Genomic DNA, 25,906 nt, shown 5'->3' on the forward strand with positions numbered 1-25,906 from the left:
ACAACAACAACATAACCCTCCCTCAAAATGACAAGACAAGTTTAAACAGGAACAAAGTAATGCAATGTTTAAAAATAAACACACAAAACCAACCATAGGTGTTGCCCAAGTCATTCTGCCAACTATAATTAACCAGACCGATGAGAGTTTAACACAGTACAGGTATTTGGCCAAGTCAACAAAACTGGACATTGAATATATTCATGGCATCAGAGGGGCCGTCGTCACCTCTCCAAGCAGTTTGTAACAATGACAGCTGCAACCACACTTGTAGGGTTTTGTGCAAAAGGTTCAGTGCAAAACCAAAAAAATGTCAATTTTGTGCAGGTCGGTTATGGGAAGGATAGCGACAGGCTGACCTTTAGAACCTTTACGCATCTTATATAGTTCTGTCAGAAGTCCTTCATTTGATCTATACCAGCGGGTCTACATTAAAATCACATTTTAAGCTTATTCTCATTTGAGCTCCTTCTCACTCACATCATGACTTTTTAATTTTTACATGGTAAAATATTTTAAAACAAATACTAAATTGTTGTTGATCCAAATGTCTACACTGGAGACGCCAGCACAACATTAACCTAAACGCTAAATGCTGGTCCTTTCAGAATCACTTCAGTGGGCCAGTTACTTCAAAATTAAAGACCTACTTTTAAATGATATTTAAACTGTTTTCCAAGTTAGCAGATGATGTAATTCAAATACATACTGTGTCGATTTGGCCAGTTTGTGTAGAGCGGCTAAAACTGACTGTCCGCCCAAAGTAACTGAGAAACGCTGGGAACACCACCACAAAGAAAAGTAGTTTAGAAAAAGCGATTCCTTTTCACTGCGTTGATCCCGTCAAATTTAGATCTTCACATTGTAAAGCCATTTAGATGCCTACTGAGATGAATCGGATGATAAATATGGATCCTATAAATGTACCCATTTTAATCACTTATAGCACCCATGCAGAGAGAAGAGCGTGTGGAAGATTTTGGAAAACATCAATGCTAATAATCGATCGAAAGGAGTGAAAACAGTACTTCGATGACCTGCTGTGTGCAGAACGAAGCCACAGCCGAAAGCTTATTGAGATATTCTATAGATGGATACGGTCTTAAAAGTGCTCATTTAAAAAGAAAGTTACAGCCGTTGAACCTTCTCTTACCCTTTGTTAAATTTTGCTCTGGTCTCACTATTCCACATTCAAATGAAATATCAGGAAGCCATGTTAAGCAACAGCCTTTGTCCAATCACTCATTTTCTGTAAACAGTGACTCAAATTGGCTATGACCTTTCCAGAGTTGGATACATAGGAAATGGACAGTTGTACACTTCTTCTCTCACTCAGTTGAATAGCAACAGCAAAAAACAAACAAAACAAACAAATGGGAAAATATTAATAACAACAAACAACCACAACTGAATAAAAATAATTGCACATTAACCATCTGAGATAAAGATACTTAAAAAAAAAAAAGGTAGAAAAAGAAGAGTATGCGCACAAAAGGACAAATACAGAAAGAAAAGGAAGTAGGAGAAACATGCAAAATGACAGTAGGGGTGAGAGCGATTGCTTTGCACCGTTTTTTTTCTAAAGTTTCACCTTTGGCAAAGAAACGTTTCACAGCAGTACCTTACATCACACTGGTAAACTCAGAGACAACAAATACAGAGACGGAGAGACAGATCTCTGCTTATTTCTTTGCCTTGACTTTCGCTGTACCATGTCCCTCTGTGGCGCTGAACGCTCGTGTCCTATGCGATCATGTATTGAGTGATGGCTCGGAGCGCATACAGCAGCTCGGCCTGCAGACGTGCCTCCATCACTAACAAATTTACATGAACCTAAAAGACAGAAAGATTTGTTTTAAAACACTTATGAAGTACTGTATAGCCATTTCAAGCAGATGGTATATTTTATTATTTTGTTTAACGCCATGTCAGAAGCATTTTCATGGCAAGAACAAAATAACAAAAGTTGTACAATTATCAAATGAAATGGTTTAAAAAATGCTTTTAAAAAAAGCATGTGTTTATTGTTGAGTATCATATTTGATATATCAGGAGCTCATACTCTAGGAGGAAAAAACATCTCAGTTTTACTAAAATGCCTTTTACTTGCTAAAAAATACATACTATCAGTCAAACGACAGAATGCATGAAGTAAATTGAGTGCAAAATGTTTTCCATCAAAGTTGATCATGATGATAATTTAGAGAATTTACACATCAAATATGATATATTAGGCTTTGTGGGGTTAAGTAGGAGCTACTGAAGCGTACGCAGCACAAGTTTTGATAGGAAATCACCTTCTCTGAAGCTTTGACAGGGGCCCAGGACAGTGGGCATAGAGGGGTCTTGCTGGAGTCGGGATAGCAGGCCACAGCTTTAATATAAAGTTTCAATCCACGCTCCAGTAACCGGTTGACTTCCCCATAATCGTAGTCATCATACCTGAGGGCAAAAGTGTCAATGTAAGTGCTTTGTTTTTTGCCTTTTTCAGCATTTTCGAAACTAGTTGTTAAGTCACAATGTGTGAGTGTGGAGTTGAAAGCTTGGCATTAGATTTAATTTCATGGTTCTTTTTTGCATTCAAAATGCAAACTTGTGCCAAAATGCAAAAGTGTGAAAAACCAGGGAACCAGGGTACCTGATGCCGTAGATACAATGAATGTAGTTCCAGATGGCTCGTTTGAGATCGGGGCTGTGAGGGAAAGGGAGGGAGGCCACAGTGCGGAATCGCTCGTCTAACAAGTGCCCTATATCAGAGTAGAGCCTGTTCACCAATGAGAAGCCGTGATCTTCCCATGAATAGTCCTGCACAGAAAGACGAATAAATATACTGCGGTATTTTAAAGACTGTTAAAGTGCATTATTTCTGCAATTTCTACAATGGCTTATAAACTACCATTCAAAAGTTTGGGACCAGCAAGATGTCAATGTTTCTGAAAGAAGTGAAAGAAGTACCATTCAAAAGTTTGGGACCAGCAAGATGTCAATGTTTCTGAAAGAAGTCTTTTATGCTCACCAAGGCTGCATTTATTTGATAAAAATACAGTAAAAACAGTAATATTGTGAAATTATATCATAATATAAAATAACTATTTTCTACTTGAATGTATTTTAAAATGTAATTTATTCCTGCGATGTCAATGCTGAATTTTCAGCAAGATGTCTTCAGTGTCACATGATCCATCAGAAATTATTCTAATATGCTGATTTGCTGCTCAAGACAAAAAAAAGATTTATATTATCAAGTTTTTAATTCTTTAATTAATTGAAAATTCAAAAGAACAGCATTTATTAAAGTGCCCCTATTATAGATTTTTGAAAATTACCTTTCATGCAGTGTGTAACACAGTGAAAACATCCTGCAAAGTGCACCGTGTATAAAGTTATTGTCTCTCAAAAGAAAGAGTCGACTCTGAATCATTGAAACGAGTCGTTTTTAAAACGAATCCCAAGCCGTTTCATGTTGACGTCAACATGAAACATTAGCATATTGCCCGCCCGCTTGTTGGTCTTTTCGCGTTGGTCTGAATGAAAATGCAAAATCATTCTTTGGAGCGGTAAAATAGCTGTTTCCCCAGTAATGCTGTACACAAAGCAGTACTGCGCTCACAAACGCTGCTTTAACAGGCATTACAGGCATGATGAAATGAAAATGAGACCAATCGGATCAATCACCGCCGATTAGCGTCACGCAAAGGAAGGGTTTGGAAAAATGAGTCGTTGAGCGAATCATTTGGGAGTCGTTGAGCAAGTAAGGTAAAAATAAATGCATATTATAAGACCATGAAAGTGTTTTTTGAACTTGCATGCATGTCAACCTGTTGTTGGGGACTCCCAATACCAAAATATTAACCTTTCATTACCCATAATAAATAAAATAAAAATATTTATATTTAAATTTATAACGATATAAAAGTCTGTAATCTTACTTTTGATCAATATAATGCATCCTTCCTGAATATAAGTATCCATTTCACACCCTAAACTTCTCAATATAAGTTGGGATAAAACAAACTGCTTTTAACTATAGGAGTTGCATATGACTCCCATTCAAATCAAATGTAGAAAGCCTACTTGAATGAAACTGGCATTTGAGAGGATTTGTCAGCGGCACAGCGCTTCCTTTTAAGGTTTGGAGAGTAACACTAAGTGCTGACAGTCTTGAGAAGGAAGGGCATGAGCTGTAATTCTGACCCTTAGTACCCTTTTATGCTACTACTTTTGGTAGGTGACACCCAATGCAAAGTCTCTGCCCCCACCTGCACCCGGAATACTTGGAAATGGTCCTCCTCCCGTCTGGCAAATTCCTGGTAGCCAAATTCTGGGTCTGTGACGAAGCGGGAGGGGTCTGCGGAGAACATTGCCTCGTCCTCCTCCTCCACATCTGATATGGAGCATTTGAGAAAGAGAAAAGCAGGTTACGAAAAAGGGTCCATGAGGAATACATAAGAAAAGGCCCTTGTGTAAAAATAACTCTCTAAACACTCATCCCAATCCAAAACGCCCCCTGTTGGCCAGAGCCTTCATACACAAGAGAGAAGCACGGTCTTTCTCAGAGTTCACCATCACCTGCCAAAAGGAATAACACACAGAAATGAGAAATTGACAAACAAAAGGCAGATAAAAAAGCACTTTGCGAATGAAAAGCACCTATTCAGTGTGTTTTTTTAGGTTAATCTTAAAGGAACCACCTTCAAATAACTTTCACTAGTGTTTGCAGCAGTTACCAACAAAAATATAAAGAAGTAAAAGAATACTAGCAAGCAAACACGGCATCTGCCACGGATCCTGCGGGTATCGAGGGACAGTAATAGACATTTCACACTAACAGCGACCCACTGCTGTTTCAGACCAGACAGACGTCTGTCGACCTCAATCTCCTACTTTCACACCTCAAGACGCTTAAAATACATCCAGATTATAAAAATGGCAGTGGACACCATACCCATGTATAATCACAGGCACAACTTGGGAGTTGTGGTTCAATCGTCCGTATTTAGCATAGGAGACTATTTTAGACAATTTGTGGAAAGGAAATCGATGTGAAAATGGCAAATACATTGTCCCAATGTATTTGACTGGTGTTGAGGAGATCTGCTGATTCATGTCTTCATGTTTTTAAATGCTGACTGTGAAGGCCAACCGAGGCCTTGTGCCTGCTTTGTGTCTGACTGTGGGATTATGGAAATCCTGCCCACTCCCCTCCTGTTCAAGCGCCTCACAGAGAGAGAGAGCAGAGGAAGAAACAGGAGATTGGAGAGTAGTGAGAGAGCAACTGAAGCAAACAGAAGCAGAGCTGGTGAAAATGGGTTTTATTGGACTAGAGAATACATTTTAAAAATGTGTAATCATTTTCTGCCATTTATCAGTGCATAAGACTCTAAAGAAATGTTTTATAAATGTGCACCAAACTGTGGTTACAATCTCTACTTTGAAATTACTTCATTTTTCTGTTGATGTAACATAGGCTAAGTGGCTTGGGGGAAAAACAATACAATTTCACAATTTCACACAGAAATGCGTCACATTATTGAAGTTCAATGCAATTTGAAGGCCATTTTAAAAGGTCAGCGACACATTTTGACAATAGTGGTAGATTTTTGATTAACTAACAGCAATGGAACTACAATAGCTCTAGGGCAATATGGGCAAAATATTACCACAGTATTTTTTCCCACATCATTCGATATCAATATTTATCACAATATTTATCTCATTCTATTAATGGGGAAGAAAATGCTTTCCACATGTTTAAGGCCTTGAGAATGAATGTAAACATAATTTGTTGGTTTACAAGCAAATGTCTACGTCTACGCTACTTTTTAATTTTAGAGTTTTATTTTTTCAGTTTCAGCTTTCAGTTTGCATTTGAAAGCTTTTCTCAAGTGAAATGGCGAAATGCTGGTGAAGTGACTCTCATGCAGCTCTGCAGATGAAGTTCATGTGAACTGTCCTCATATAATGAGACGACAAGACGCTGAAAACATCATGACAAAACTGTGCCGCTCATTCAAAATGAACATGCAGACTTTAAGTGACATTGACCTGATCATCTAGATCGTCTAGTAGGCCAGCCCTCTACGAACACCTTGGCAATTGAATCGCCATTGGCTAGTACATTTTTTTGTTTACTCGCCAGACTGATAAATATATATATAGGCTGAACTAACCCTTTAACATCAGTCAGTCAAGCATTATAATATGATAATCAATATTATTTAATGATAGAACTTTAGTAATTAGAATTAAAACTTGATAACCATGTATGAATGCATATTAGTCATTTTAACTGAACTTCGGACTGATGGTGGTGCTTTTTTTGGTCATTCAGTGTTTCTGTAAAAAAATAAAAAATTAACAAAAATACTGATAAGATAATAATGATACTAATTCTACTAATAAGAACAATATAAAACGCACTAAGGATTAATGAGCTGCTGGATTATTTAGTCACCCAGAGTGAAGATTTAGTCGCATATGCGAGTGATTTACTCGCAATGTAGAGGGTTGTAGGCTAAATATTAATTTGCTCAAGATTATTATCGATATTGTGGATTGTTTCCCAATGAATATAGATTTATCGTCTACCCCTAGTCTTGGCTCTCATTTCTAGTATGTGATCAGTTGTAGAGTTCGACTGTGAGAGGGTGGCCTCCATTCTTCCTTCGAGTAAACCGCTGCTCTGTGGGTCTGGCTGGAGTTAGTCATGGCGATGAACGGGTCAGTTACACTTTCTGGGGTGGGGGGAGAGAAGAGGATGAGCTCTGACTGAACGCAAACATGAACGTGGTCACGTATTGACTGAAATCTTGTTACATAGTTACGGGGGACAACTGAGAGCCGTGGCCAAAACAGCTCTGGGCCATCATAACTCTTCTTGACAGTACTGAAGATTCACTCTGACAGCACGGCACGTACTGCGCCTACAATCCCTTTGAGTCACTATACATTTTGGGTCTCCAAATACCACTTAAAATCACATTAAAGAACTGATAGCAATTAGCCAACTGAAAATCTGTTCACGTTCTACAGTGCTGAATCTTGTTGGGGAAAATATGTGGGTAATAAATTACACCCAGGCCTACGGACTGCTTGTCTGGTCCTGGCTCTTCATACAGTGTCTGACAGAAAAGAGAGGGTCATAAATAGTCCTAGAGGACAGCTGAGATAGCACATGCATAGATAAGAAAGAAACGCCGTTCCTGCACAAGGGACACTATGAAATAAAGAAAAAAGGGTTTTACTTGCGGGACATCATCAATATCTCTCCAGACAGGTTCCTCAAGTAAATGTTCATGAAAGGGAATGAACTTAAAAACACTAAACCGTCGGTCAATATTTGCTTCTTAACCCAATTTAACATGCAATTCCGATGAAAAGTAGTTTTGCACTGAGGTGCAGACAGTGGTTTGCCCTCTATTGGAAAATGTGTCAGCCTAACCTGTTTACTGAGGTATTTGAATGCCTGAAACTTACCATTTAATATAAAGTGATTTTTAAAAAAATGACACTACATCTGGTTGATGACTAATTTTAAGAGGCAACTTGATGAAACAGGAACAAAGACACTCTCTTCTATCAAGGAAAAAGATCTGTGTCAAGGTGGCACTGAAAGCTGCGATATGTTTCTGCCCGAGATACAGGTGTCTTTGTCATTCAATTCAGTCGAGGCTTGCAAAACATGTGCAAGCAAAACATACCATACAAAGCATCATGAACTTACATTACAGTTACCTAGAAAGTCTGGCATTTATACTCCAGATCAAGTGCCTATCCAGATCTATTTCTGCATAACTTCCATACATTTGTTGTGTCCCAAATGACACACCATACTACGCACTCTACTAATATATGCACTTTATAAAGTTATTTTGTCATCCAACACTGGAATCTATCTAATAGACCATTTCCCCTGTATTACATAAAGAAAGGCTGCAACAGTTGAGTGCATGAAATGTTCAACATTCCACTCTTCATTTTTGTGGTTAATTAAGTGCATCATCTTGGTATATGAAGTGAAACTTTTTCTTTCTGGAATTTCCAGTGTTAACATACTACTGTAAAAAATGCTTTTTCAATTAAAACAAAGATTACCAGGATACATTTTACAAGAAAATACTATTTCAGTCTTTCTACTTTAAAATTGTTTGTAAAATTTACTAGCAAGTATTTATACTATAAAATGGCATAGAATAGTGCACGAGTACGTGAAGTGGGATGTACCTATTGTTTAGATACCATAAGCATTTTGCGCTGGGAAAAGCTCTAAGAATACAGAAGTGAAAATACGGTCAACCAAGAGCCATATTGGCAATAAAGCACAAGCTACATAGGGACAAGTAATTTAAACAAGACTAAGATGTTGAGGTCAGCCTCAAACAACAGTTCAAACACTATTCTCCATTGGGACGCAAGTACAAGTGCACTTTCCCTGGTAAACAGATCACATGTCTCCGAGCCTGGTCGCAATGCCCAAAACTCCTCAGCAGTGACCCAGAAAAACAGGCAACTGCAAATACAGATATATTCAACATGCTATCGTGGTTCAATACAGAGTGTTCATTTCATAGCACGTATCGGCAGCCGCAGAAAATCGCAAGGGGGAGTCTGTATCCATGGAACGAGACAAAACAACTTGCAATTAACTACTAATGAAAATTCAGAGGGAAATTAGAGACTAATGCAAGTCATATGAGAAGCTGAGAGACGCTCACACACCCACGGCTCAATGAAACGCTGCAGCAGATGCTGTCAACCGAGGTTTTTGTGTATATATATCAAGCTGCGATCAACAAAAGATGTTGGTTAAACTTGTCAATTAGGGTATAAAGTTCATACATAACAGCAGCACAGTTCATGGTCAACAGCGTAAGGTTATTTTGAAACTTGGGGCGATTTTTTTGTCAATAGAGTATGCCTCATCAGCACCAGCAACATGCACCGACATGTCTTTACCAACAGTCAACACGAAACAGGAAGTCAGTCTCATATCCTCTTGGCGAGTCCCTCAAATTCAGCCGAAATCTTGTTTATTGGGTAAAGGTGCCACTTTCGGCAATCATAATTCCTGTTTCCATGAACAATGACAGCATACACGTCCTTTACATAATAATTCAGTTATTTGTTTGATTAAAACAAGTTAAAGTGCTACACAAAGCAGCGTCTGTGTGATATATTAGAGATCAAAAAAAGTGCAAGATCACTCCATGAACAAACAAAACAGCATTTAGATTTGAATATATTTGCATGAACTCTTGCGTTTAGATTTGAATGAGTTAATGTGTTTATTCTTGCTGGTCAAATACAAAAAAAAAATATAATAATCTAAAGTAGCCTTAAAGGGATAGTTCACCCAAAAATTTAATTCTGTGATCAGTTGCTCACTCTCATGTCGTTCAAAAACTGTTCTTCATGCAAAGAAAGTCAATGATCACCAAAACTGTCTGGTAACCTACATTCTTTAAAATATCATCTTTTGTGTTCTGCAGAAGAAATTAAGTCATACAGGTTTGAAACTACTTAAGTAAGTGACACCAGAATTTTTATTTATGGGTGAGCGGTCCCTTTAATTATGCGACATATCACCACTTAAATAAAACAGACAAACATAAGCCTACTGCTCATCTTTTGTCATTTGAGGACAGTCTAAACATGAGGCTCTAAACTGATGGGGGGCTTCGGTTCAGGGCCTGAGTCCAGAATAAGAGCAAGATATTCAATCTGCATTCTCAGAAGGCCTGGAGGGCTCAGCCCTTGACATGCGCAAATGCCCCAACTGCTGTTGCACAAACCCCATCTCTCTCCCTCTCTACAAAGGAAACACTATTTTGGCTTGCCAACCTGCAAGCCAGGAAGAACAAAACAGGCAGCTGCACCTCACTGGGGATTGGACTGAAACAAGGCCTGCAGCAAACACACACACACACACACAAACAAATAGACAAACACGGCAAGCCACATATGGATGCACTCAGACGACCAGTAAGACTGACATTAACATAAGCAGACAGTGTGACATACATTCAGCAGCTAGCATATGACAGATAGTGAAGTGAAGGAAGATTATTGATGAATCACATTTCCGCTTGGGAAGGCCAAGATTTGGTTTGCTGGTGAAATCAGTTGTCTGTTATTTTGCCATCTTTGTGCTTTTGTGGTCTTCATATTCAGAAGTGAATCATGGTCAGCTATGCCTCGAACGTATATCTATATATAAGCTGCATAATCATAATGGATTGCAATACATGTTTAAACTTTACCGTACTGTTCTGACAAGGTTACAAAAGCAGCATAGTCAGGAGTCAGGATATTAAAAATGCTCTCTATGTGAAACACATCAGGGAGCTTTGAAACACGTATTGTGCCATTATAATACTTACCACCTACAGACATTTTTTTGAAAAGTATCTTTTACAAATGGACCAGTGCTTAATTGAGGGGGGAAAAGAAAACGAGTTTAGAATGTTAACAATCCAAGTACAAGCCTAGGGTATTTTCTTATGGGCTGGCAAATGAGAGCATATTTCTGAGAAATGTTTAAATGGCACATTCCTCTATTGTTCTCCTATATGCGCAGCAGCGCCATCACCTCAGGTTGCAGGAGGTACTGCAGGCGAATGGGGAGAAAAACAACTTTGATTGGCAGTACATCAGCATCACATCACACAAACGGGAGAAAGAGAAAACACTCACACAACAAGACCAAAAAGTCAAGCGTGAAGAAATGTCAATAAATAAATATTCCCGTGCAGATTGTCGTGTCACGGTTTACGGTTGTAACTACAAAGGGCTTTGTGTTTGCCCGACGTGAACTGCGAAAAATTACACTACGACAGCGCCGCATACACAAATGACAGATTTTCATTTTCACAAAAGCTTATACGCAATCATTTGGTTAAAGAATATACTTAAACATGAAAATAAATACAAAATTAAGGGGAAAAATTATGAGTTGAATGTTCGATAAAAGAATGCTCCTATGTCGATACGACCCAAAAATACTCAACCAGTTGTCTTCGTGTATAAAACAGGAGATTCTTCTTACAAACAACTCAACAAAGAGCTCAGACGTGACGGAGAGTGTCAAACCTACAAAACTTCAACATGCCAACATCAATAGAAAAGCTTATTTTCATGTAACGTTAGGTTTAGATTATAGGTAAAAACATAACCATGGCTTAAACTGCACCAAAGGCTTTCAAAGATTGTTCCAGACTGCAGTCTTAATTCCTCGTGGAGATTAAATGTTTTGCTGTTAATACTTGGAATATTCAACAAATACATACCTTTATGAGTAGTCAACATCACAGTTGCAACGAAACAATGACTATCTAAACCAAACTGAAGTATGAACTAAGCATATGCACGACAAAGAAGCTTATTACTCTTTGTCATGAATGCAATGGATTTGCACAGCTTTTCATTCCATAAAATACAAAACAAAAAGACAAAATATGTCATAGGATCACTATTGTTATGCGAGTTCAAAGCTGCCTTAGATTACAGATGAATTGCAGCACAAACGTTAAATCCAAGGAAATTAAACTGCAAGACTGCAGCTTTACATGGTGAAAACCCTTTTGTCTTGTCAAAAATTAAGTTAATTTCAGGAACAATAAATACTTAACACAATGAATTGGCGTTTAAAACTCGAAGCAAATATAGTCATTGGTTGAAAAGTGGCGATCAGAGTAACAATACAAAAGCGGACTGATTCTACAAATATATGTGAACGACATTCGTGTATGCTAGAAAATAACGGATATTACTTATGGCGACTAACGTTAGTCTTTTCTTTCAAAGAGGGACTTTTGAATATGTATTCAAAAATAATGACACATGTATATGTTTGAGGAGCGTTTTAAACCCGAATGAATGAACGACATTAAAGAGACGATGGTTTTGCTAAGTAGATGAACTGTCAACTTTGAAACTTCCCAGCAAGTGTCTAGATAACGTACAGCTACGGTTTACAGTTATCATCTTCACTTCAGGCATTTATGTTACCTGATTTTGAACGAACTGGCACTGGGTTCCAAGGCGATAGTCCATGTTTTTCGTGCAGATGATCATTTTCCTCCCTGTATGTGCATGAACGCGGCTCCTCTGGCTTTCTTGGTTCTTTTCAGCGACTCGCTAACAAAGGCCAAGCCGCTATGAGATCTACATGTCCGGACATAGAGCTGCAGTGTCACTGGGCGAAAAAACAATTGACTGCCACTGCCACAGTGATGGCGTCCAATCAGAGTGCTAGGGAGGCGGGTCTAAGAGTGGAGCGCAGGCCAATCAAATTTTAGTACTGCATTTTATTGTGACGGCTGTGTTTGTCCGAGCCAATGAGCGTTGACATGTGGTGGAAAAGTACCTGTCTGTTAAACACGTTAAGCCCGCCTACTTTCATGACGCAACGCAGCCTGACAACTGATTACAGTTTTTTTATTAATATAAAGTAAAATAACAATTACAATTGTAAACATAGAGACAAAGCAAAAGCAAAAAATAATAATACAAGAATATACACAGAGACAGACATATTGCCAGTGTAACACAAAACAACAACAGCATAATAAAATTACATCTTAAAAAGACACAAAGGAAGAATATAAAGATACAGTTTTCATTGCTTTTGGATTAGTAGAACTTTGTATAGTTTCCAAATATTTGTCAAGGTCAATTCTGAATAAAGAAAAGAAAGGCTTAGAGCCAGTAAACTTTTGTTTATGACAACTGATTACATTACTGCACTGTCTGTGAGGATAATTTATAGCTTATTTTGAATGAATTATTTGGACGTTATTTCACTCGACCAAAGATGTCTAAAAATGTGATAGACACTGAAAAAACAAACAAACATGAAAATCTTACTGCTGTTTAAATTAACTCATTTGAAGCTCTATATCCTGCACTGTCATAATCTAAGCACTAATTAGAAGAACCTTGAAGAGTTTTATTTTAGTAATTGGGAGAAAAATAATCCACTATCCCTGCGTTTCAATATGCATACTAGTATTCGAGATTAGTAATACTAATACTATTTAGGGTTAATATTATGGAAATTGGGATGCAGGCAGGGTATAATTTTTTTTATAACAGAAATCATTCTTGGTCTCCCATTTTACTTCAGCTGAGACTCTCACAGTTACATAGGCCTGCTATTTATTTTATTTATTTATTTATTTACCATAACTGAAATATGCTTGAGTAATCAGGCATTTGGAAAATTGCACAATAATGCACAAAGAGAAAATTCTGGGAGCTTGTGAATACACATTGCACATTGCTTAAAATCAAGGGGCCTGGGACAAACTTTTATGGGTGTAACTCTGTCCCCTGTGCCAATTGAGTAGGCTTTATCATACAGGACCTTAGTCACAGAATCCAGGACAATGTTCCCGGTTGTTCCCTCCCTGAAAACAGCAGTAGCCTACCCTCCATAAATATACTGGGACTTTAAAAACACTGCTTTAAACTCAGATTTAGTCAGTCAGTTAGTATAAATCCCCACATCTTTCAAAGGTAAACAGCTAGATTTTTTGTATTCTTCCTCAGACTATTCATTTACAGCATCAAAGATTTTATTGGCTAATACTGAATATGTAATATTTTGAATAAAACCAGATTTGGAGTTTCATATCTATCAGCTTTTATGTCATATGCACTAGTACTCCTCTATTATTCACAAGGTGCTCTGTAAGGACGGTCTAGGTCAGGGAACATAATATACTTAAACTACATTTCATATGCCTTTAGCCTTACAGGAAAAAAGCAAAGGTATTTCCATTGTAAAAAAAAAAAAGGTAATGAGTTCTGAAGAATATTATGAATTGTAAGTATCAGTAATAAATAGGATAAAAAGGATGATATGACATTTTAATTTACTCACATTTAATTTAGAGATTATTTAGGCTAGAGCAAACACTACCATATAACATAATAATGGAGGCTGTTTAAAAGAAGATGAGTCAGCTTTTTCATATGCTTTATTACAGAGCGTCTCCTTAACTAGTATGACAAAAGTGCTTATTCAACGTGTGATGTCTTCCAGTTCTGTTCCCCTCAAGTCAGAGTGAACTTAACAAAAGCCTTCGGGGCCTTCATTATCTGGACTCATTCCGTCATCTCTCAAACTACAAATGAATGGGGCTCTTGTTTTGGAAAAGTTCTTAGTATTTGGAATACAGTCAATTCTGTGCTGCTAAACTGCATTTGCGTTGGATGTAGATACATGTGACACCTGCAGATTAGATCCTACAGTGAAAGTGCATCCTGGACACTAAAAATGTCATCTCATTATTGTTTTTATTAATGTTTGTAAAAAGAGCATCAGACAATCTGGCAAAAGAATGATTTTAGGAGGGTGGAACAACAAATATTGTATTCGATTCTCATCACTGTTTGATTATCTGTGCAAAATGTAACAAACGGGACAGAATATGATGTCACTCCTTAACTAGTATGACAAAAGTGCTTATTCAATGTGTGATGTCTTCCAGTTCTGTTCCCCTCAAGTCAGAGTGAATTTAACAAAAGCCTTCGGGCCTTCATTATCTGGACTCATTCCGTCATCTCTCAAACTACAAATGAATGGGGCTCTTGTTTTGGAAAAGTTCTTAGTATTTGGAATACAGTCAATTCTGTGCTGCTAAACTGCATTTGCGTTGGATGTAGATACATGTGACACCTGCAGATTAGATCCTACAGTGAAAGTGCATCCTGGACACTAAAAATGTCATCTCATTATTGTTTTTATTAATGTTTGTAAAAAGAGCATCAGACAATCTGGCAAAAGAATGATTTTAGGAGGGTGGAACAACAAATATTGTATTCGATTCTCATCACTGTTTGATTATCTGTGCAAAATGTAACAAACGGGACAGCATATGATGTCAGGTTTCTGCTTTTGTATTTGAGAGTGTTTGTGACATGCCACGAATGCATCTATATGGTAATTAGGGGCCAATTATTCCTCTAGTTTCAAGGGCAAAGACAATCTGATTAGAATTACCATATTCATCAAATTATATCTGCCAACATCAACATCTACTGTAACTGCATGAAAGTAGTCATGCAGTAAAGAAAATGTTTTGTAAATGTCTATTTTAACAACAAACTGGATGCATATCTGGTACAACATACAAGAAAGTATGAATATCAATACATTGTCTTTTTAAAGCTAAAACATAATTTACGAAATTTCTTTAAAAAATGTAGGACCACATCTGAAAGTGCATTAAAAACATTTGTGTAATATCAAATACTTTATTTCTTTGCTCTGTGTGTTAAAGCAAAAATCACATTTTGTTTTGTTAATCAAAGTATATTTTCCTAAATAGAGGGTGCACTGTAAACAAATACAAGCGTCTTTTACTCTAATCTGAGGCAGAACAAGCAGTCGATTCAGCTGCCTCGCTCTTCTGGATCCCTCAAAAGTGCCAGTTACTGCATCATAAGTACTGAGGGTGACCCAGAGTGCAGTGAAAGCTTAAAAAATAAGACCCTCTGTCCCACAAGCAGAAGGGACTTGTGTTCCTGTGTTAACAGTGAATAACAGACTTTTGAAAAGGCTTTGGATACATACAGAAACTCACAATAGCACAAACTGATGCATAAAGAAGCAACGTATAAACCAGTATTATTTAAAAAATGTACAATTAATTAAAGTACATTTGTTCATATTATTAAATATATAGCTTTTTTAATTATTACAGCGAGGAGTAAGATTTATATATTGCTTTGCAGTAGATTACTGAGAATTGGAGAAGGTGCTGGGGGAGGGGTTAATGTGGTTAATTATCATAAAAATCAAATGCAAAAAATCCTAAAAAAAATAGGCTTAATTTTCTTTATGCAAAGTTGAAGTTTTTATTTTGGGTTGAAATATGATCGATGAAGAAGACTCTGAAACTAAAATGATGAAACATTAAAAATAAGGAATATGTCACAACTATACAACAATCAATAAACAAACAAAAAAAAAATTTCTAATGAAAGAAAAAATAAATAAAATAAAAATCAGAACAATATCATCAACATATGCAAATCTAAAAATGTAGCTACATTTGAATAAATTAAGGATATGCTTTTATTTTCACTACTACTGCAGTTTCTTTAAAGTACAGCCACAAGGGGGCAATTTATACAACTTTATTTTGAATAGTAGCACTTTATTGCTCTTTTTAACATTTGTAAAAAATATAATATAAAATAGTTTCTTGTCTGACATTACTGTATATTTAACTTTTCTGATATTCAATAGAGCTTATTTAAAATACAATAAGAAAATGAATACAACTTGGAAATTTCATTATGACATTTTTATTTTATACCAGCACCCTCAAATAAATCTCTTTAAAAACACATACTGTATACATATACGCACACAATAACTTCTGAGAATGTTGACTGATATCTAATAACGAGAATGAGAAATTAGAAATTAAATATACAAAAGAAGCCATATAAAAATATCTACAGAGATATAGTTCACAGAGGAGGAAGTGAGGCGTTATACAGTGACCACAGGCAAGCTGACAGCTGCGACCTTCGGTTTGTAATATAGGCCAGTAGACAGTTTCAGTTCAGTCCTGTCAATCACACTCAATCTCATCATACAGTATGACTATCCTTTCTATACAACTTCCACAATAACTGACATCTGACATTTTCAAATTTCACAACCAAGGTTTTAAAGGGAAAAAGCAGATAGGAGTGTGCTGTACAACATAGGATGTCACGAAAGATTATAATGGCCATAGACGGTAAAACTGCTAACTGGCATTTCACCCACTCGTTCCTGTCTAATGGCTGCATTCCGCCCACATTGTGCTCTGGTGAAATGCTGAAAAGGAAAAATCTATGTGCTGAGTAACACATCATAAAGTTCCTGCACCTGCAAGGCCTACGTACGTTTAGCTGAAAGTCTGCAGCTGCATGGATGAGAGAGACAAACAAGATACTGATCTTGAATTATATTTCAAGATATCATCATGCCTCTGACATAAAACTTATTGCAAAAATACAGTTTACACCCACTCCGTATTCAGACAGGTTGATTGCTTACCAAATATAGATCCAAGCATAAAAGTGTGTTCAGTAACTACAGTACACACACACACCAATCTATAAATATTCCTCCTTAGATTCTCTCTCAATTTGCACCCAGCTGGGAAAAGCTTGGTAACAAACAGGTATTCATACTAGCCAATCACAGGCAAGACGATGACCTCATCTGTTGCTTAATTTCAAGGGACCAGTGGAAAATTCCCACATTTTTTTAGAAACACAGAAATAATAACAGACGGACGGACGGACGGACGGACGGACGGACGGACGGACGGACAGACAGACAGACAGACAGATAGATAGATAGATAGATAGAGGACATACATTTGCATTGAAACATTGCTTTATTAAATTCCTTCCTATGTGTCTTCCATCCTTCTTCTGGAAGATATAGTCCTTGAGTTTTATGTGTTATAAAATCAATGTAGCAACTTGAATCACCAAGTAAAAAGATAAATAGTTTTAAAAAATAATACAGCATTTCTGATGAACATGTCTGTAATTTGAATGAATTAAACTGGGACTCATCATTAAGAATGAGTATGAATGCTGAATGCTCGAATGTGAGGGCTTTTATTCAGTTCCTACTCTTCCTGTCCCCTGTGTGGCGCTGGACTTCTTCATCAGGGGCATTTGCATGTGTAACTTTCTTGCGCTTTTTAGTCTGCAGAGCCACATGAAAACAAAACACAAGATTATTGTTCACATAACATTATATTTCCATATCACAAACAACAAATTGCCCCCCATAATGGTATCACTCGTATATGTTTTCTGGCCAGAGTTACAGTAAATTACTTTTTTTTTTACAGTGTAGCTGAATTTTAGGCAGAATAATATAAAAGGTGAGAGCAGGTGAACAAATAAGGCAAAACTGCGAGGTTCAGATGTGGCTCTAAAGGACTTACAGTTTTAGTGGACAGAGCCTGAGCATTGATTTCCTCTGATGTAGCCATACGAGTCTCCACAATATGAAGCTGCTTCAGACGAGTTTTCTCAAGATTGTCAATCTGAGTCTGCAGGGTCTCTGGAAGACAGACATTACAAACACACATTAACAAACAGTGTAAAAGCAATATACAATACAATGCAACTGCTACAAACAATTTAGCTCAAATTATAAATAAGATTGATATACAGTGAAATAAATCAATGAAACGTTCCATTAAAAATATCTAAACATTAATTAACTACATATTCAAAATAGAATAATATATATATATATATATATATATATAACTTTAACAAAATAACTATAACAAAATTGTTGTTACAAAATATTACTTGAAAACAATGTATTAATTACCTTTCAGAATTGTTCTTCATAAGTGAATTATGTTCAGATATTATAAAGAAGAAGAAAGTGAAGAGTTCATTTGCAAAAACAGCTAACTCCATTTTTAACAATTTTCAAAAATCATGTTTTTCATTGTGCATTCCAATTAATCTCAATCAAACTGCAGCTGGATTATTTTAAGTAAAAAAAAAAAATACAAAAAAAATACAGCTAACAAACACAGTAAAACTCAATAAAAACATGACAACATAATAATAAACATGATTTTTGAAAATTTTAAAAAGCGGAGTTATCTGTTTTTGCAAATAAACTCTTCAAATAATTAAGAAAATAATTTATTGCAGTGTACATGCAATGGCACCTATTACAGCAGGGTCAACCCCGGATAACAGTGATGTGACAGAGTTATAAGCCCCATCAGATGAACCTGTAAACACACACAAGAAAAACCCTTGACCATTTCCTTTGCATTTACCTTTGCAGTGTCAAACTATATAGAAACAATAAGCTTCAGCTTATTAATAAATATCGAGGAACGAACTCAAACTCACGCTTAATAATGCAAACAATGAATGTCTCTTTAGCCTTTAGCAGTCCACGAGCAGATTCCTGTGAATTCTGGGGCAGGAAGATAAATTTCAGCACTCCTCGTTCATCACACACGTCTATAAGCTCTGAAACACACACACACATTTGGATGAGTAACCTTAAGGGATAGCCTATTGTTTCAAACATGTGTCAAAACTGTCATATAATACGTGTTTACTGTCTCTTTGCGACTTTTTTGCACGCACAGACGCATTAAGGAGGAGAACAGTGTTAATGACAGTGGTAATGAGTTCTCCGAAATTTCAGCACTCCTCGTTCATCACACACGTCTATAAGCTCTGAAACACACACACATTTGGATGAGTAACCTTAAGGGATAGCCTATTGTTTCAAACATGTGTCAAAACTGTCATATAATACGTGTTTACTGTCTCTTTGCGACATTTTTGCACGCACAGACGCATTAAGGTGGAGGACAGTGTTAATGACAGTGGTAATGAGTTCTCCATTAGTGATGGGCTGATCCCAGGTAACGTTCCTTACTACATGCCACAGATGTAATCAGACACCGTTGTAGGAGTATGTGCTAAGAGAGAGTGTGAAATATTAACGCTTGAGATCCCTGACCTCGGCGCAGGGTTTGAGGGGCACGCTGGGCTCAACTAACCTCCTCTGACCTGAGATCTCTAGAGCATGCAACAACCCGCCTGAGCTACTCTAAGATATCCTTAGGGGCCATTCACATAGAACTCGTTTTTGATTGGAATTGTGGGGGAAAAAAACAACTCCAAGTCTTGAAATCAGTAATAAGCGAGACGCTGTGAAAGACGCGAGATCATCGGTCAAACACGTCCGTTTTAGAGAGTGTTTACACAGAAAAACGCTGTAACCCACATGAAATAGTAATTTTTAGTAAATATAAATACTATAGTGTTTTTGAATCATACTATAGTAAAGAACTTGAATTAATTTGTTGTGGTAATTCTATTGTTGCTGTGGTAATATAACAACTGTTATAAACAAATTACTTTTCCCAATACTGTATTCGTTTTCTACAACTATAGGGTATATTATACTACAATAAACTACAGTTTACTGTAGTAAAAACTAAAGTATACTAAAGTATTTATTACAGTTTATCAGTTCATTATAGTTAATACTACAGTATGCTGTAGCATTAATTACCAAAGTGTTGTAAATACTATAATATATACAGAATAATATACTGTACTATAGTATGGTTCAAAAACACTATAGTATTTTCTATAAATTACTATAGTATTTTTTCATGTGTGGAACTGAAAAATGTGTTCTGTGTAAACCAGACCTTACAGTGATAAAAGTCATTTCTTTGACGTTGAATATCCACTCAGAATTTGAATGACAGAAGCACATGAACAACACTGAATGACTGGAAGTATATCCTTAAAAGTTCTACTGACAATCACGTCATATTTAAGATTCTGTTAAATAAAAGTCTTGAGCTGGAAAAAAAACTAAATTTGACTGATTATGTGCTTATGATTATCCACATATCCTCCTGATGTATGAAAAATACCCTTGAGAAAGCTGTACATACCTGACTCAGCAAGTCCCAACCTGGTTTTTATGTATTCCATGAGGACAACAGTTGGACAGTTGGTGTTAACTAGGAACTGGTTATTATCTAAATACACAAACATCACATTGATATCAGCTTCTTGTAATTTACATTAACAGATAAAATAGAGAAATTTAAGTACACAGATAGCATAGTTTGTCAGTTACTAAGTCGTATATAAATCTAAACATAGAATGCGTATAGCCTATAGCATTGATGTTTAAGCAATTTAATTCATTTTCAAATTAAAGACATGATTGAGATCCTTACCTCCATGTTTAATGTAAATAAACATTGCGGCAGAGAAGAACTTAACACTCACTGGCTGCTGTTCGGTTTTTAAGATGCTGTCTGCTGTAGCCGGGTAAGAAATTAGTGACACAGCAGACAAAGAGTAACATAATCATCAAGACTGTGATGTCACAATGACATGGAATCAGATGAGGAAAAACACATTCAAACTAGGGCAAGAAAGTACAACAATAGTATAATATGCACAATCAAAAGTTTTATTACATATTCATTCAATGTTACTAAAATGAAATAGCAGTTTTATTAATCATTATGTACTATACAAATGAAAGCTGTCAAGCATTTTGAAGTGGATTTTTTAATGTATTTGTATCAAACTCTGTCATTATTTTTAAGCAACTATTCTTAGTGGATTTATAAAGTTAGTTTCCTGCAAGTTCACAAAGTCAGAAAGTGTACAAATACTTGTAGTCTTAATTTGAAACCATAAATATATGGTTTTATAATTAAAAACCTAACACAACTATAAAAGTTAAACACTTAACAGTGTGCTGTATTTCTGTCACGGTTCATGGGTTCACTGACTCATTTTCGCTCTGTGTGTATGTGGGTGTGTCGGTGATTGCTGCTGATTGTTGATCTGCGCCAGCTGTAGCTCATCAGCTCAGCTATATAACACCTGTGCTATCCGTCCTGTGTTGTCAGATCGTTTGGTGTTCCTGCTGTGTTCAGTTCTCTGTTCCTGTCCCTCGTCTCATTGGAATTCGGTTCCAGGATTCGCCCCCAAGGATCGTATGTTCTCGGGATATCCACGGGTGCCCATTTGCGTCCCTGCGCTACCAAGAGTGACTATATCCTGCACATGCCTTGTTTGACTCTTGCCTTTGGTCTGGTTGGGACCTTTTCCTAATAAACTGTTATATTTCACATTCGCAATTGAATCCTCCTTTTGTACCCGTGACAGAACGATCTGACCTACCTATGGATTCAGCGAACGCCTCGGATCTACGGGACTTTTTGTCTAACAACAACGCACGCATGGATCGTCAAGAGGAACAGATGTTAGCTACGGGTCGAGCTGTGCAAGCCTTGGTAGCGCAGGTGTCCGAGCTCACGACCCAATTCCAACAACTAAGATCGCCCACTGCGCCGCCCCCCGCCGCCAGTTCAGACTGCATTTGCCAACCTCAAGAGCCGCTTTGTTTCAGCTCCCATTCTCATAGCCCCTGATCCCACACGTCAGTTTGTGGTGGAGGTCGATGCGTCAGAGGTGGGGGTAGGTGCGGTTCTTTCCCAGCGCTCTTCCTCAGACGACAAGATGCACCCTTGCGCATTTTTTTTTTTCTCATCGTTTGTCTTCCGCTGAACGTAATTACGACATTGGTAACAGAGAGTTGCTGGCAGTCAAGTTAGCTTTGGAAGAATGGCGTCATTGGTTGGAGGGTTCGGGGGTACCCTTTATCGTATATCCTGCACATGCCTTGTTTGACTCTTGCCTTTGGTCTGGTTGGGACCTTTTCCTAATAAACTGTTATATTTCACATTCGCAATTGAATCCTCCTTTTGTACCCATGACAATTTCTTTAAAATAAATGCCATTGGTTTGATATTTTTTTTAAATAAGACATTCATGTATTTTTAATGTTGGCTTACAACACTACTGTTCAAATGATTGGGGTCAGTAATTTATTTATTTTTAAATAATACTTTGTTTCAGCAAGGAAACATTAAGCTGATCAATACTTACAGTAAAGGCACTTATATTGGTGCTAACGTTTAGATTTCTTATAAGTGCTGTTTCAGAAAATGTTGAAATTTCTATTTATTAAAGAATCCTGAAAAAAAAAAAATCACGGTTTCCACAAAAACATTAAGCAGAACAACTGATTTCAACATTAATAACAATAAGAAATGTTTCTTGAGAATCAAATCAGCATTTTAGAATGATTTCTGAAGGATCATGTGACACAGAAGACTGGAGTTATGATGCTGAAAATTCAGTTTTGCCATCACAAAAATAAATTACATTTTATAATATATTCAGATAAAAATACTTTTTATTGTAATTACATTTGACAATTTTACCAATTTCTACTGTATTTTGATCAAATAAAAGCAGCCATGGTCAACATAACAACCCCTAACTTTTGAGTACACTGATTGATTGAGAAATGTCAACAATTACATTTTTCATCCTTCTTATACATAAATTCTGCATAAAATGAGATATGAATGAGGTAAAATAAACGTGCAAAGGAAAACATTAAAATGTAGCATGTGAACATGTTCAGTAAGAATGAGCTGACAGTGGTTAACACCACTTTGGCTTAAGAGCTCTGCTGTCCTGCACGCTCTTCTTCAGTGCTTGGTTCATCTGCAGGCTCTTCTTCAGTGCTTGGTTCATCTGCAGGCTCTTCTTCAGTGCTTGGTTCATCACAGTTGTCAGTTTGAGAAGCAGGACTGGCCACAGGTGTGAGACCGGCGTCACAAGAGGGTGTAACCTCACACACATCACAGGACGGCTCTGTGTAGTCAGGCTCAAAAGCTTCCTTCAGCTCTCTGGAGATGTGAAGCCAGCTCTGAGAATATAATGAGAGGGTCACAGCGTATCCAAATCGAACATTTACTCATAATGACCTCATAGGAGTGGATACCTCAACATTTCCATCATGTTTATGAAACAAATCCTGTAGGTTCTTGCTAGGGTCAGGCACGACTGGAAGTAAGATGATCTTTTTCCTGTATATAAATAATTATTGTAATAATTAGTAATAATGATTAATTATTTAATTTAATTATTAAGAATTTAAAGCTGCAGTCCGTAACTTTTTTTGGTAAAAAATTATCAAAAATCAACATTTGAGCAAGTACATAACCAGCCAGTGTTCAAAACTAATGCCTTACTTTAGCCCGATTCACAACGGTTAGCTTATAATAATGTTTTCTAATTTGAGTGGTACGGGTAGGTTTTCGCGGGAAATTCGAGCATGCTCCTGCATCATTAAGTCACTTCTGGCGCTCAAAGCGCTTTACATAGAAGCGGGGAATCTCCTCAACAACCACCAGTGTGCAGCATCAATACGCTGTTACTTGTTACTTACTTGTTCAGATGACAATATCCGGTGAAAATTCTTATTTGGGTCATATATTCCAATACGTAGGCTAGAATCTGTGATTGCGAAGTACAGTGAATATCCACACCGGTGCGGTGACTGACTGCCACACATACTCCTCAAAACATTAGCTTCATCTGTGCTGGAGCCATGCCAGAGTACAACCCACGCAAGCTAGATAATTCCGCTAACAGCTGCAATTGCAGGTTTTCAAACAGAGATGGCTATATATATTTCGTTTTACTGTACATTTTGTAAGATACATTTACTTGAGAAGCAAAATGACAAGAAGGTCAAGAAGGTTTACTCAGAAAACACAACTTCATACCTTCATTTTGTATCTCAAATAAATGTATCTTGATTTAAGGATGTTTAGATATTTAAAAAAAAAACAAAAAAACAAGACAAAAATACAGAGAAAAATATTCATTTTTGTAGGGAACGCAACATTTAATGCCATGACTTTCTTCTCATATTTAAGAGCTCCAATTGTGGAAGGGCGTCTTTTTAAGACCTGCAGAAACCCTGATTACATTATATTATTGCAATAAAATAATCTTTAAATAACATTTGTAATATATAAATAAAACAAGTCTTAATGAAAAACTCTTATGTTTAAGTCTTTTAAACATCTCTCATCTTTTAAAAATTAATCATCAACATACTTATGAAATACAATAAGGGATAATGGATCATCAGTTAGAGTCATTACAACAAAAATCCTAATAGGGTGATGAGGAACATAATGTACTCAATTATTACATGGTTATTTACCAAATAAATAATTAAGTGGACATAAAATATTGATTTGAGTTTAAATTATTTCATTACGCAAGAAGAAAGAGACTGTGGAGTGATAGAAGACATCTAGAACTATTGTAGCACAGCTGAAATCTGTTCCCTGGAATAATGGCTTGTTGGTCATATGAAAAATATTTGGCAAAAGAGTGCTATGACTAACCGATAATCAAAAATATAAAGGGAGAACTAAATTAATAAAATGAATGATTCAACTGGAAGGGTGAAGAAATTATGTAAATTATTAAACTACACTACTATTCAAAAGTTTATGTTTGGTAAGAGTTTGGTAAAGTCTTTAAAAGAAGTCTCTCATGCACACCAGGGCTTCATTTATTTGATCGGAAATACAGGAAAACAATTTTATTATGAAATACTACATTTAAAAGAACCGTTCTCTATTTTAATATATTTTAAAATGTAATTTATTTCTGTGATGCAAAATCTTCAGTGTCACATGATCCTTCAGTAATCATTCTAATACGCTGATTTGCTGCTCAAGAAACATTAATTATTATTATAGATGTTGATAAAAGTTGTGCAGCTTAAAGGGGTCATATGATGCGATTTCAATTTTTCCTTTCTCTTTGGAGTGTTACAAGCTCTTGGTACATAAAAAAGATCTGTAAAGTTGCAAAGACTAAAGGCTCAAATACAAAGAGATATTCTTTATAAAAGTTACAAGTCAACCACGCCCAGGACCAGATTTACGCATAGGCATTCTAGGCACGTGCCTACGTGTGCTCGTCCAGGGGGGGCCCAAACACAATGAAGAGATATATAATAGAAATGATATACTATGGGATATCTACAACAGTAAAAGAACCAAAACCCCAGAAGACATCAAGCAAATAAATATAACAAACAATAGGGTAAAAATGACAAACTATTTCCATGTCTTCAACCTTTTTTATATATGGAAATCACACTTTCTTTCTCCCGTTCTCTCTCACACACGCACACACATAGACTCGCACACACGCAGAGACGTCAGCGTGCTGCGGCTGCCCCTCGAATTTATCAAAAAAAGAGTTTCGCAGCTGAAAAGCTACATGACATTTCTCAGTAGCCAGGTTCTTGAAGCAGTTCAACTTAAAGATTCACTATTAGTAGACGCTGCTGCTGAACACTGCTGAGAGACGCACAGAGCAAGAATTCATATGCACTTAATCTCTCCCTCTCTCTTTCGCTCTCTCTCTCTAATAACTGCGTTAGACTGCATTAATAACTGCGTTA

At 36.7% G+C, this 25,906-nt stretch overlaps 2 protein-coding genes and 1 pseudogene across 2 annotated transcripts; all 3 read right to left on the bottom strand.

Moving 5' to 3' along the window:
* Positions 1–1,482: 1,482 nt before the first annotated feature.
* Positions 1,483–12,185, bottom strand: LOC107707191 (sestrin-3-like). Its single transcript, XM_016511127.1, has 6 exons — positions 12,007–12,185; positions 4,503–4,569; positions 4,260–4,405; positions 2,639–2,805; positions 2,298–2,442; positions 1,483–1,833 (listed from the first exon to the last, which is right to left on the bottom strand). The coding sequence occupies exons 1-6, from the start codon at positions 12,070–12,072 to the stop codon at positions 1,744–1,746; spliced, it is 681 nt and encodes a 226-aa protein (XP_016366613.1). The 5' UTR covers positions 12,073–12,185; the 3' UTR covers positions 1,483–1,743.
* Positions 12,186–16,337: 4,152 nt separating this feature from the next.
* Positions 16,338–21,159, bottom strand: LOC107707249 (uncharacterized protein CXorf65 homolog). The gene is made up of 6 exons (XM_016511218.1): positions 20,778–21,159; positions 20,487–20,573; positions 18,910–19,032; positions 18,720–18,785; positions 17,970–18,088; positions 16,338–17,725 (listed from the first exon to the last, which is right to left on the bottom strand). Exons 1-6 carry the CDS (start codon positions 20,800–20,802, stop codon positions 17,639–17,641), a joined length of 507 nt encoding a protein of 168 aa, XP_016366704.1. The 5' UTR covers positions 20,803–21,159; the 3' UTR covers positions 16,338–17,638.
* Positions 21,160–22,883: 1,724 nt separating this feature from the next.
* LOC107707192 (cytokine receptor common subunit gamma-like) overlaps positions 22,884–25,906 on the bottom strand; it is a 10,922-nt pseudogene continuing 7,899 nt past the window's right edge.

The sequence above is a fragment of the Sinocyclocheilus rhinocerous genome, unplaced genomic scaffold (genome assembly GCF_001515625.1).
Source record: "Sinocyclocheilus rhinocerous isolate Xijiao unplaced genomic scaffold, SAMN03320098_v1.1 scaffold174, whole genome shotgun sequence".
Taxonomy (NCBI): Eukaryota; Metazoa; Chordata; class Actinopteri; order Cypriniformes; family Cyprinidae; genus Sinocyclocheilus; species Sinocyclocheilus rhinocerous.